Genomic DNA, 13,783 nt, shown 5'->3' with positions numbered 1-13,783 from the left:
GTATAATACTTGTTCCTATCTGAAGATCCAGCGTTCAATTGTTTTAGGATGAATAGGAAAACAATACTGTCATTTAGGGCTGAATATAAATGAGATTTTGTGCTAGAGAGGCGTTAGTAATTTTAATTACTGATGCAGATCTGAAGAAGAAAATCTGTAGCTTAAAACTGTAAATACAATATGCAAGGAATCAAACTTTTTTTAGCAGAAGATGGAAGAAGATATTTGTGCGTATCATTTTTGAACTATGGTCCTCTGAGAAGAGAGTTCTTGACAGAACTCAATGAACCTCAGTAAACAAGGACATCAGCCATCGACATACTTAAGGTTGTGCAATTTCTAAACACGATCCCTCTCCTGCAGTCGTTACACAGCACAGATCTTGCTATTAATTAGTCTGAATGTGGGACAGCACTGCTGGGAGAAAGACAGTGGCCTAAATAGCATGGTCTAAGTTTTAGCTGTAGCTATCCAAGAAATATGGATGTCTTTTATTAACCCTTGCCACCTGTGACAGCTAAAAATAAATGCTGGGCTCATCTTATTCCTAATGGATTTTTTCAGCTCATCAGTGTATACAGTGGAAAGGGTGGGAGCATGCTGCATCGAAGGAAGACAGCTGGCTGGAGAAGTTTCTGCCCGGTTCATGGCAGTGTTAACCATTGGACAAGTATGAGGACATTCACGTCCATGACACAGAGGCTTGGTTACTGAATTTGGAGAACATGGTAGGCTTCTCCTCCTCCTCTCCAGGAGCACGGTTTATTATTCTTATTGAATTCCAGCGAGTACAGTAAATCCCCCATTCAGCCTCCATCATCCTTCCGGACTACGCATTTCGGAGGAGCCAACCTCACCTGTGTTCTGCGCCAGCAACGGGGCTTTAGACGTGCAGAAAGAAACGGCCACTGTTGGCGGTAACTACGTGCTCATTCACCCCCTCCCCAGACTAGAGCGAGTATCTCAAACACCTGACGAGGCATTTGCAAGTCACACAGCGTTCACCTCGAATTAAGCTGGAAGAGCTGCCCACGGGGCAGAGGGAGGAAAGGGAATGGGAGAGTCCCGTTGTGATTATTTTCGTATCTCAGGCTGCTGCTGTAGACAGAAGACACACACAAACCACTGGCAGTAACTCGCCAGCGAGACGCTTAAAGCGTCTCTGGAGCGAGGCGAGTTTTGGCCACTCGCACATCACCGGGTGCGTGTGTGCGATGGAACATCGCGGTCTCTGCCTTCAAACTGCCGCCGCTCCTCCCCGCGCCCCAAGTTACTGCAATAAAGCCGTCTTCTAGGTTTCAGCCCTGCCAGGCTGCTCCCCGATTGTTCACCGCTCCCTGCCGCAGACTCCTGACAACACCTCTGACCGCCCCCCTCCCAGCCTGCCCGTTGCTATTTGCCAAATATCGACACCCCCCCCCTCCCCTCCCCGCCCGGCCCCTGCCGCGCTGCGAATGGAGCCGCAGACGGCGCAGCTGCCCGGCCGCCGGGGGAGACGCCGAGGGTGCCGGGCCCTGGACCCCGCCGAGGTGCGCAGAGCTCCACGGCCTCCACTGTCGTCATCACCGGGGAATCCGAAAACACCCCCGGGACAGCCGTGACCCGGCTCCCCGGCGTCTCCGCGGGGCAGCCGCCGCCGTCCAGCCTAGCCGCCCCGGCGGGGCGAGCCCGGCCTCCCCCTGCCCCTCCGCGCTGCCGACCCACAAGCCACGGCCCTACGGCCCCCCGCCCCTCCGGTCACCCCCCGCCCCCGCGGCCGGCCCCCCCTTCCCCCGCGCCGCCCCCGCCTTTGTGCGCGGCGCGGGGCAGCCCCGCGCCCGCCTGCGCCCGCCCCCGGGTGAGGCGTTGGGAGACGGTCCCTTACGCAGGAAAGTTCGGCGTCGGTTTCAAGGCTCCTCCCTCCCGGTGAAAGGCAGACTGCGGGGCGCCTGGAAACCGGTCGGAGGGAGCGCGGCGCGGCGCGGGGCGCGGGCTCGAGGGGCCGGCACAAATGGTCAGGCGGCGGCGGCGGCGGAGGAGGCGGCGGCGGTAGGCGGAGGCGCGGCGGGCGCTGCCGCCGGTGCGGGCAGAGCTGCGCGCCGCGGCCGTACGAGTGGCGGCCGGGGCTGCCCCGTCCCTGCCCGCCGCTCCCTTCATGAGTCGCAAGTTCGGGCCGGGAGGAGCAGCGGCGGCGGCGGCGGGGCGGCGGGAGCCCGGCTGGGCAGGCGGCACAGACTGAGCATGGCCGAGCGGCGCGGGCCGGCGGCGAGCGGCGGCGGGGAAGTTGGCGGCAGCGGCGGGCGGCGGGCGGGCGGCGGCCGGTGCCCGCGGCTGCTGGTGCTGGTGCTGTGGGCGGCGGCGCTGCCGGCCGGGGGCCAGCCGCCGGCGCCGCAGTACAACGGCGAGCGGGGCATCTCCATCCCGGACCACGGCTACTGCCAGCCCATCTCCATCCCGCTCTGCACCGACATCGCCTACAACCAGACCATCATGCCCAACCTGCTGGGCCACACCAACCAGGAGGACGCGGGGCTGGAGGTGCACCAGTTCTACCCGCTGGTGAAGGTGCAGTGCTCGGCCGAGCTCAAGTTCTTCCTCTGCTCCATGTACGCGCCGGTGTGCACCGTGCTGGAGCAGGCCCTGCCGCCCTGCCGCTCCCTCTGCGAGCGGGCACGCCAGGGCTGCGAGGCCCTCATGAACAAGTTCGGCTTCCAGTGGCCCGACACGCTGCGCTGCGAGAAGTTCCCGGTGCACGGGGCCGGCGAGCTCTGCGTGGGGCAAAACGCCTCCGAGCGCGGCACCCCCACGCCCGCTCTGCGCCCCGAGAGCTGGACCAGCAACCCCCAGCGCGGGGGCGGCGGCGGCGGCCCCGGGGGCGCGGGGCCCGGGGAGCCCCGCGGGCGCTTCTCCTGCCCGCGGGCGCTGAAGGTGCCCTCCTACCTGAACTACCGCTTCCTGGGGGAGAAGGACTGCGGGGCGCCCTGCGAGCCCGGCCGCCTCTACGGACTCATGTACTTCGGGCCCGAGGAGCTGCGCTTCTCCCGCACCTGGATCGGCATCTGGTCGGTGCTCTGCTGCGCCTCCACCCTCTTCACCGTCCTCACCTACCTGGTGGACATGAAGCGGTTCAGCTACCCCGAGCGGCCCATCATCTTCCTCTCGGGCTGCTACACGGCGGTGGCCGTGGCCTACATCGCCGGCTTCCTCCTGGAGGAGAGGGTGGTCTGCAACGAGCGCTTCGCCGAGGACGGCTCCCGCACCGTGGCGCAGGGCACGAAGCGGGAGGGCTGCACCATCCTCTTCATGATGCTCTACTTCTTCGGCATGGCCAGCTCCATCTGGTGGGTCATCCTCTCCCTCACCTGGTTCCTGGCTGCCGGCATGAAGTGGGGCCACGAGGCCATTGAGGCCAACTCCCAGTACTTCCACCTGGCCGCCTGGGCCGTGCCGGCCATCAAGACCATCACCATCCTGGCCCTGGGGCAGGTGGACGGGGACGTCCTCAGCGGCGTCTGCTTCGTGGGCATCAACAACGTGGATGCTCTGCGGGGCTTCGTGCTGGCCCCCTTGTTCGTCTACCTGTTCATCGGCACCTCCTTCCTGCTGGCCGGCTTCGTGTCCCTCTTCAGGATCCGCACCATCATGAAGCATGACGGCACCAAGACAGAAAAGCTGGAGAAGCTCATGGTCAGGATAGGCATCTTCAGCGTCCTCTACACGGTGCCGGCCACCATCGTCATTGCCTGCTATTTTTACGAGCAAGCTTTTAGGGAACAGTGGGAGAGGAGCTGGGTCACGCAGAGCTGTAAGAGCTATGCCATCCCCTGCCCCAACAACCACAGCAGCCACCACCCGCCCATGAGCCCCGACTTCACCGTCTTCATGATCAAGTATCTCATGACATTAATCGTGGGCATCACCTCGGGCTTCTGGATCTGGTCTGGGAAAACCCTGAACTCCTGGAGGAAGTTTTATACCAGGCTCACCAACAGCAAGCAGGGCGAGACCACCGTCTGAGACCCGTGCCCGCCGGGCCGAGGGGATGGCGGCTGGCCGGAGGACCGGGGTTCTGCCTGGGGAAGCAGCTCCTTGTCCAGCCCGGGCAAACTCTGGGGACCCGCAGGCGGCGGGGAGTGGAGGACGAGCCAGGTGGGGACCCCGAGCCTGGGCCCGCCTGGCTCTGCCCTCCCTGCTCCTCTCGGGCTGGCTCCTGCAGGAACTGAACGCGCTGGCAGGTTGGGGGAGAGGGATGTAAATAGCCTCTGTAAGATTTTGTAAGTATATTTGTATTTAAATTACAAAAATCTCACTTTTTTTAATTATTTAGGACACTTTTAACCCGTTTGCGGATTTTGCTTCCTCGCCCCTCTCCCCCCCTTTTTTTTTTATTTAAGGAAAAAAAAAAAAGGCGTTGGATTTTTTATTTCTTAGGGCAGGACGGGAAAAACTACCGGTAAGAGAAACCAAAAGAAACCCCTTTCTTCTGCCCCCCGCAGGTTCTGTAATGGCTTTGCTGGGAGTTTCAGTGGCATGAGCGGCAGGGCCGGGGCGAGGCTGCTGCCGGGGGCGCCTCCTGGGGGGGGCTGGACCCCGCTCCCCGCTGCCGGAGGTCGGGGCCGGTGGGCCTGGGGAGGAGCGCCCGTTCCCGCCCCGGTCCCCCCGCCTGGCCCCGGCCGGGAGGGCATCGGCAGCCGGCCGGCCGGGAGGAGCCCCGCTGAGCCCGGCGGGGCCCGAAACAACAGCCAGCCCTGCCCGGCCTCTCTGCGGAGGGAGAGCCTCTCCGCGGTGCCCGGGGCTGGAGGGGGGGTGGGGGGGGTGGGGTGGGTGTGCCTGCCGGCTGCCCTCTTCCAGCTTTATAAAATTGATGCAAACGCAGCATATCGTTTGAGAGGAGTTGGCCTGTTTTGTTGTAGGAGTTGAGGTTTAACGCCGTCTGCACCTGTAGCACGTCTGATGGCTTAGGAGGTGGATGGGGACATAGATATACCAAACTTCTCTTTTGTTGTTTTGGTGGTTTTGTTTTTTTTTTTTTTAAGCGCGCTTTTCCGTCGGAAGGTGTGAGCCAGGCCGGGGCTCTGCGGGGCACCCCGCGGGCGCTCCCCCCGGCCCCGGCCCCCTCCCTGCCGCGGGCTGGGGTTGGCAGGATCAGGAAACACGGGCTCAGTAAAAAGAGCGTCATCGGAATAAAACGCAGCATTCAGATTTTTTTTTTTTCTCCTTAATTATATCCATACGCTGGCTCTTCATTTGGGAAACACTGGAGCCATTGCCATTCCCCTGAATTTTAATTCATTGACATTTAATTCATTACACATTATGAGGGTGTGATGATTTTTGCCAGTAGTAAAAACAAAGGAAGAGAAAACAGAAAGCCAGAACGTTTAAGCGCTCTGGTCGGATGTGAGACCTTAAAGAGCCTCTGCTGTCTTTTTTTTCTCCTCTTTTTTGTTCGGTACAGTAATAACATTGCATACTGCAAAGATAAGATACCATGTGTTGAGGATATCTACTACCTTGTATGCTCCTGGGTCTGTGGGATTGTGCTTCTTCATACAAAAAAAAAAAGGTTAAAAATGAAATTGTAACTTTCGACAGATGCATTTGAATATTTAGTCCTCTGTATGAAAAACAGCAGAATGCTTCTCTCCTGATTGTATTGTTTTAAACTTTTTTTATATTACAAATGCCTGTATTTAGGTTCATAAACATTATCTATGGCTACCATACCCTGAAATGCAAAATTATTTGAATTTGGTATGCATTTATTTCTGTTCATTATCACAAGATCATCTATATTTATAGAGGAATAGAAATTTATATATATTAAATACCATATTTTTAATTTCTCTGAAATAAATTGAGGTTTTGTACAAAACTATCTTGTCCTTTTACGTATTCCTCTGACTAACTCAAATACTATGTGAAAGCATTGTATATACTATACTGTGCTTTTACTATATACTACAAGTTGTGTGGGATTCCTTTTTTCTTTTCTTGTGTTGAGTTCACAGTAACAAGCTGGAATTCAGTGTAGGAATTCATTGTGCATTTTGGTTTTTATCTCTGGGCCGGTCTAGATTAATCCTTCAAAAGAAGTAATGTAAACTGTTCAAGATCTCTGACAGGGTATGGTCGGTGGTGTGAAATCCAAGAAGAGATCTGCTATATGGCAGGAGAAGAAAGAAGCTCACCAGTTCTTTTTTTTTTTGTTTTGTTTTTTGTTAAAGAAAAGGGTTCTCTCAACGTAGCCTTTTTTCTCCCTTTCCTATTAAGAAAAAAAAAAGATTTTCTCACTGCTCAAAATGACACTCAGTCTAATGTCAGAATAATATTGACAGAATATTTTAATGAGTAAAATAGTTTTGTTTTCCTGAACTTGGGGTGTTTGGTTAATCCAGAGTTAAACGGTATGTGCATGGAAGCGTTTCAGCTTTATGGAAAGTACAGGCATTCTTAAACCTTTCAACACAACACATCCTTTTTTTTTTTTTTTTATCTAATTCATTGTTCGAAGTGGTGTTCTGTAAGCATGAGTTTGTTAGGAAAGACTGGCTAATTATGAGGCTTGATTTCTTATTTCCAGTGTTATAAGCTAGTACAACATTTCATTCTATAGATCTAGAGGAAGATGTAAATGATTTGTGGCTCGTTTACATTTTTTCAAATCATGATGTGTAAACAGCCATAGAGAAGTAAGGGAAGCTTAAAATTTCTCTAAGGAGGTGACACAAGAGGGCAAGATTTTTTCTGTTACTTTAAAATTTGTTTTACATAAGCATAGTTTCTACTTTCTCAGATACTCTGCACATTTTTCTCAAGTTCCCCCCTCCCCCCCCTTTTTTTTTTCTTTTATATTTTAGCATTTAAAATTGTACTGGTCAGCACTCAGCTAATGAACTACAAACCATTCCATTTCAGTTGCAGTGGAATTCTTTTTGGTCGGTGTATAATTACATTTGAGCCGTTTTGACTGATCTGTTTTCTTGCAGCTGAACGTATGTGATTTATTTATGCATGGGAGGAGACGTTTATTTGTAATGGAGACTTTGTATTTACGGAAGGGATGGGAGGACCAATTTTTAAAAAAAACTTTAAAGAGATGAATAATAGAATTGTTGTTTCTACATGAAGTAAAATGTGAATATTTGCAGTTCATGATTTGCAGCAGATATGGATCCCCTTCAGTTCTTTGGGATTTTTTTCATAGATTGCTGAGCTGAAGCTCCATGTTCAGTCTTGGTTATTTTAATAAATCTGCTAGAGAGCACAATGTGATCACTTAAAAATAATTTAAAAGAGCAACCCCTTGCTTTTCTGTTTGCTAGCTTTTGTGAACTTTCACAGGGCAGTAATTTGCCAAGGTCACAGTTGTTACTAAATTCTGTGGTGCTATCTGTATGACTCACCTATCTTTTTATACTTTTATATCTCAACACATAATGGTATTTGAGACTCTTTATTAATATGATACAAAGGTGTCTTTTGCATGGGTATATTGCAGTCCTCACTAAGGTTTTACCTCACTGTTAAAACCAAGCTATTCATTGCTCCAGGGAATTTAGATTGGGTTTTTTACAACACAGTCTGTATAATTGATGTACCATGTTTACCAGAGAAAATATCACTGTATACAAAGATGCAGTGTTGCCCAGTTCTCTTGTCCGTGACAAGAAAGATAATACAAGAACAAAACTGTGCTATAACAAAGTTTGTTGGGCTAGAAGTACTTGTTAAGGCATTCCTTAGTCAACAGCTTTGCTTTCTCTCATGGGATATATTTATAGCCTGAAATGAAGGGGCACTCAGAATCACCATTCCCCTGAAGAGGGCTGTAGCCTGGAGAGCTGGGGATGCTGATTTACGGTTCATCCTTCAGTAACAGTAATGCTCTTTAATGTAGTGGCAAATTTGTGGTATTGGGAGTGAAATTATATGCTGTTTCCATAACAAATCCTATTGGGAAGGAGAAGGATTTCTGGTTTGTTCATACAGTAATGCTCCAAATTTCTGGTATATGCACGTACTTTCAGCAGTGTTGGGTTTTTTTAATTGAGTGTCAGAGCTACAATCTAGTGGGCCTGAATTCTGCCCTCTGGGTGATGCCCACCCTTCTGCTGCCATCCCAGTGCTTGTTGTTGGGCAATTGTTGTTGTTGGAGTACAATTACAGGTGGCTGAGGATCCCTTTCATTTAAATGGACAGTATTTGCATTTTTTAATTATTCAAAGAATGATAATTAGGCATGAGAAGCGGCTGCCGTATATGTACAGGATGAATATTTTCCAAAATGGCCTATAGGCTAGTACCTCATCAGTCTCTTGCCACTCCCAGTCACAAGAGACAACTTCCAGACTAACACGGTGATCCCCTTGAAAAGGTGTGCAGCCTGCAGCTGACCAGAAAAAGCAATCGTGGGTTTGGTGTGACATAACTAGTTTAAAATTATTGAGGGCACCCTTGCAAAACGTTTGCGTTTGTGTGACGTTAACTTCTCCATCCCAGTGCTGCATGGCCTCAGAAGGAGCTTCAGCGAGCAAAACTCATGAAAGCTGAAGAGGCAGTAAAAGCTTAAATACTTGCCTGTAAAAATAAGGAAACTGAGGTAAGGCTCTGTTTTCATCGCAAATTGACCCTCTAGTGCTCAAACACTGGAACTGCATTATATTTGATGTTTCCAGTGACAGCACTACAGGATTGTGTGGCAATACTGTGCAAAATCACTTCTGCATATCAGCCTGCCCCTTTTTAATTCTCCTAGATTCCCACTAGTTGTTGTTTGCACTTGTTGAACCCAAAGCATCATTGCTCTGCATGTTATGCAAACTTAAGAGTGAATGGATCGTCTGGATTCTGAATTCAAACGTTGATTTAAAAATGCAAGTTCTTTAGCTGCTTGGTCCCATTAGAAGTGAGGGTTGCTCTGGGGTCTGTAGCTGTGGGAGCTTGTCATATTTGTAAATCTCTTGCCTCTGTTCATCAGTTGAGCTGGAAGGCTTAGGCAATGATTCACGCTCATATGGAGAAAGGGAACTTTTGTTTTTCTTCAGACTGAACCCCTTGCTGCCTGTGTGTTTACAGCAGAGAAGTGTCACCAGAGAAGTGCTGTGTTCTGAAGCTCCTGATCCATTCTGAAATAGCAGTACCTTAATTTTAAAAATGGGTTAGCAGGTTTAGGAAGCAAAGCATGGTGACTTAATGCTTAGGCTTTGCTGTTCACAGTTTAGTTTTTAGAAGTCTTCCAAGCATTTTAAGATGTGAAATAGCTGCTTAAGGACAAACTAAGCACGCCAGGATTAGGTCCTGGACACGCTGCAAGCATTATGAGCCCCATAGTCATTTGAGAGTAGCCCAGTGATAGTATTAAAACAGAGTAAATAATACTATGACCTGTAAAAAAAAAAAGAATGGCATAATTGCATTTACTTGCCAGCTGAAATTCACTCTGCACCTTTACTTAGTTATTTGAGGTCACTAAACAGAGAAGCAAATACCATTTCTGTCATATGGGAGAGATTTCAGTGAATTAGCAAAATGGGCCTTAATAAGCAATATATAATTGCAAGTGCAACATTTTCCAGATAAAAGCAATACCACTTTGATAGTTTAGTTGTAGACAGTGCTTTTAAAATTTTAAATGCTTTAAGAAAACATGCTGATTTTGTATGCCATGACAACTGTGTTTCAGATCTCAACTTGTGTTTAGTCTAAACTTCCAGGGTAACCACATCAGAGTCTTCCAGGCATGAGGTCTTGCCCTCGTTTGCATTCAAATCAGCAGCATTAAGTTGCTTATCTTGAGGTTGAATAAATAAACTCTAGTCTTCTACTCAGACAACACTTAATGAAGACCCACATTCAGCCACTGACCTTGTGTGAAATGCTGCTGGGTTGAGACCCCACAAGCCTTGTCCGAGTATCCCAAAGGCTTTGTTGCAGTGCATGAAAGTATTGGACATGATTGAACTGCACTCAGGTGTAAATTTGTCAATAACCATTAAACTCTGGTGTAAACGTGCTGCGTTGGGAGGCTTGTGTCAGCCACCATGAAAAATATTTTTGATGGACTATCTTAGAAATAACATCTTCAGAAATACTGAAGTGATAGACTTTTATTTGCAATTAGCTGTGTTTTGGATAGTTGCACTATTAATGGTTTGTAATGTTTAATACACTGTTATCCTAGGTTAACATATAAGGCCACTGTATGTCAGTAGTGCAGGACACTATGTGGAACTTGTCCACATTATAATATCACCAGGATCCCTAGGGTTAGGGAGAACAGGTTTTTTGTCTAGATCTGGTATAACTTGGCTAATATTAATTGCTTGCTACAGGACAAATTTAAAAGTCACTTATCGTGGGATAGTTTGATGACAAAGATCACAAGAAAAATGAAAGTGGCCTGTGTCCCTCAGGTGGGATGTCCTGATGCTGTTTTCTTGCATGCTCATTTGCATAATTTGGATTATTTTGTAACTGTTTTACATTCTGTGACTCAGTGCTAGTCTCATTGCTCTGTTTAAGTGAGACTAACAGTATGACTCACCAATGCTCTATGACTTGTCCTGTTGTCTTGTTCATGTTAATTACTATTGCTTTGTTACTGGTGGCTTGTTTGACCTCCACTAACATGCTCAGAGTACTACAGAAGTTAAGGACAGGACTGATAGCCACAGGAGCATGCAGTCTGAGCAAGACAAGAGCATGTCAGTTCCCACTGGCAGTCTGTCTACCACCAGTTCAATGCCTGCTGCAGCATCTTGGGCACTGGACTGTCACCTTCCCTCAGAGGTAACGTTTGCAGTCTTCTGCAGACTCCATGGATGTCCTACTGGCAGCAGCACTAATGGGGCTGTGCTGAATTGGCTCATTTTCCTGGCTGCCTGAGCAATGTGCTGGCTCTTGTTTTTCCCCCACCTACCTAGGGTGGAGGCTATCCTGGCTGCTCTTAATCCCTGCATTTGACAGAGAAAGTTATGGGCAGTATGTGCCATTACAACACCCCCAGCCGACCTGTGGCTCATAATCTGCTGCTCGCTTGCCCATGCCCTCTTGGATAACCTCACTGGAAGTTGCCTAGCTCTAACCATTTCCAGAATATAACTCATTCAGATCCCAGTTTATTTGTGAGGACTCACTGTGCAGTGTTCATCATGTTCATCACAAAATCATTGCTGTCCAAATAGAGAAGTGACAAGTTGTCTGACAGATTCTTTATTCTCTTTATTCATGACATTTTACTGTTAAATACAAGCACAAATACTATCCCCAAGGAGCTGATCTTGAGTTAATACCAAGAGTGTAGTGTGAGCAAATAAGGATTTTCCACTTGTTCAAATACAAATATTACTGTGCATTATGATAAATTGGCTCTATGTGAAATTGAGAAGGGTGTGATCACAACTTCATGATTGCCTTCAGTAAAATGAGCGTTTCATTTATAGCCTACTTCTGTACAAATGCATTGAAAGAGGAAATAATTAAAAAAGAGCCAACGCAAAACCTAAGGATGGGCTTCTCAAAATATTTATATAAATGAAAAAAATTGCAGGATAAACAGCTCATCACAAAGTCATATTTCGCTATGACTTGTTAACTTTTCAGTACTTCTTTGTCTATAGTGGTGAAAATGTCACTTTTATTTTCTGTGAACAGGAAGGGGGAATTAGTCACTTCTTAGCATGAAGCCCTGTTAAAAGACTGCAAGTAGTTTATTTATTTACTTAATTAAAAAAAATTCTAATTCAGAGGGAAGTGAAAATTTGGCAACATGCTCAAGGGGTTAGTATTTTGTAGGATTGGGCACTTCACTGTTACTGAAATTAATGGAAGGAAATGGTGCTCAGCTGCAAAAGTAAGAAAATGGGATCTGACCAATTCCAGTTAGGAGCTGCAGCTGGGATGGCTGTAATGTGGTGTCTGAGCATAGTCTCCCATTTCCTGACACAAAGGCAAAGATTTGCAGCTCCTGAGTGGTGGCGTGTACTGGCCTTAAGCCCACATGTGACAACAAATGGAGACTGCTTTGATGAACGCTGCTAGACCTGGCATCCTTGGGGTTGTGCTGAGGCTGCTGTCCCCTGGTGTTGAGGACATGAGGGGAGAGAGATGGAAATGGGGGCTGGGGAAGGCAGGGGTCTGTGGTGTGTGGACAAGGAGAGGTTGGAGAGGCAGGAGAATGAAGAGGTACTGCTAGGGGCAAGGCAGTGGGAGATGGTTGTCTGTGTGGGCCAGGTTTGAGATGATGAACTGGGAACTATGGCTGTGTAGGCTTAGTACCTCTCCTGCCAAGGGTAGTTGAAGGCCACCATAACTCAGATGTGGGAAGGGGTCGGCCTCCCAGAGTGTGCAGAAACCATGGGGAGGTCCTCCAGCATGTGTCCCAGAGTCGTGGAAGATGGAGGCAGGGAAAAAGCTTTTTGTCTGGGTGTTTCTGAATCACAAGAAGACAAAAGCTTCTTTGTTGCTTCACAGAAGAGGGACAAGGAGAGTGGGCTGCAAAGGTGGGGCTGCGGGTGGTGGTGGGCTGGGGAGCAGGGCAGGGTGAGGAGCCCAACCAGAGCCGGCTTGCTCTAGATGGCTACCACAGGGTTTCCACCAGATTTCCCTGGATCCTGTTTTCCACTCCAAGATTAAAAAGCTCCCCTCAGGGGAGAACGAAAAGGAAATTGTGTGGTAGACTTTGCTATGTTTCCAGATGACTTTTTCCATAGAAGTGGGCAGTTGGGCCCAGTGTTTCTTAGGATATCTTTACAGTAAGGGTAAAATCCCAGTTCTGCTGAAGGCTATAGTGAGCCTCCCGTTGGCCTCAGGAGGGCTGTAATTTCATCTCGGCTTCAAGACGCATTAGGAAGTGCATGGAGATCCTGGGGACAGAAAAAGGGAAAGTAAAAAAATAAAGATTTCTCATCCAAAAGCTGTTCATAGTGCTTAGTTCATTTCATCAGGCTTCAAAATATTTTCAGTTTTTCTGATCCTGTTTATTAAGAGTATATAGGTACTATCCAGGGCAGACATTATCTAAGCATTTGTGACTTCAGTACCTCATTCCTGTTTGTCAAAAAAAAATCAAGATTAGTTTCTCAAAAATGATCAGTTACAGAATATTGGTTTGATTTTAGGGTCCTTTTTTTTTTTTTTTTTTTTTTTTTTTGTAGAAGAAGTTGTAATCTATTTGAAATGTGGGGCTACTTTTATTTCTATGTGGGTTGACAATCTGAATGTCTAGCAGGTATTTCTGCTATCATTTTTTTCCAATTCTTTGTAAAAGTCCCATTTTGTACTTTCTCAGAAGTGGTTTTTCTTGCAGCAGATCTGGAAATAGCTTTTCTTCACAGCCAGTGAGAGGATGTGTACCATCCGTGAAGGCAGCCTGGAGAACAGGCACAGGCAAACTGCAAAACAACATTAACTTGTGGAATTAACACTTCATGTTGACACCCATTAAAAGTATTTGGAGATTGACTCAGCCTGCCCATGTTGCACAAATAACATGCTTGGCTCTGAATGATTCAAGATCTTATCTGATCTCAGTGCAAGTTCAGTGTGGAGGGCCTGATCCTGTTCTCATTAACCTCCAAAGGAGTTTTGCTTCTCACTTCAAAGAGAATTACATCAGCAGCATTTTCAGTGAAGCACACATGGTTCCGGTATCTTTTCCCTTTTTTCTTTCTCTTTTTAAAAAATTATGTTCCAAACAAAACAAAAAAAGGCTAGGAGGCAGTCAAAATAAATCTGCTGTCTGTTGAGCAGTGTTGTTGCATGAGGGCTCTGTTTGGAGTTCTTCAGTGTAAATTGAGAGTGG

The 13,783-nt window shown here is 48.1% G+C and overlaps 1 protein-coding gene across 1 annotated transcript; it reads left to right on the top strand.

Annotated features, from left to right (window-relative positions):
* Positions 1 to 1,854: 1,854 nt before the first annotated feature.
* On the top strand, positions 1,855 to 5,854 carry FZD1 (frizzled class receptor 1). Its single transcript, XM_074864747.1, has one exon. The coding sequence runs from the start codon at positions 2,221 to 2,223 to the stop codon at positions 3,994 to 3,996; it is 1,776 nt and encodes a 591-aa protein (XP_074720848.1). The 5' UTR covers positions 1,855 to 2,220; the 3' UTR covers positions 3,997 to 5,854.
* Positions 5,855 to 13,783: the final 7,929 nt, after the last annotated feature.

The sequence above is a fragment of the Strix uralensis genome, chromosome 1 (genome assembly GCF_047716275.1).
Source record: "Strix uralensis isolate ZFMK-TIS-50842 chromosome 1, bStrUra1, whole genome shotgun sequence".
NCBI lineage: Eukaryota > Metazoa > Chordata > Aves > Strigiformes > Strigidae > Strix > Strix uralensis.
This window is presented reverse-complemented; position numbering and strand designations above follow the sequence as displayed.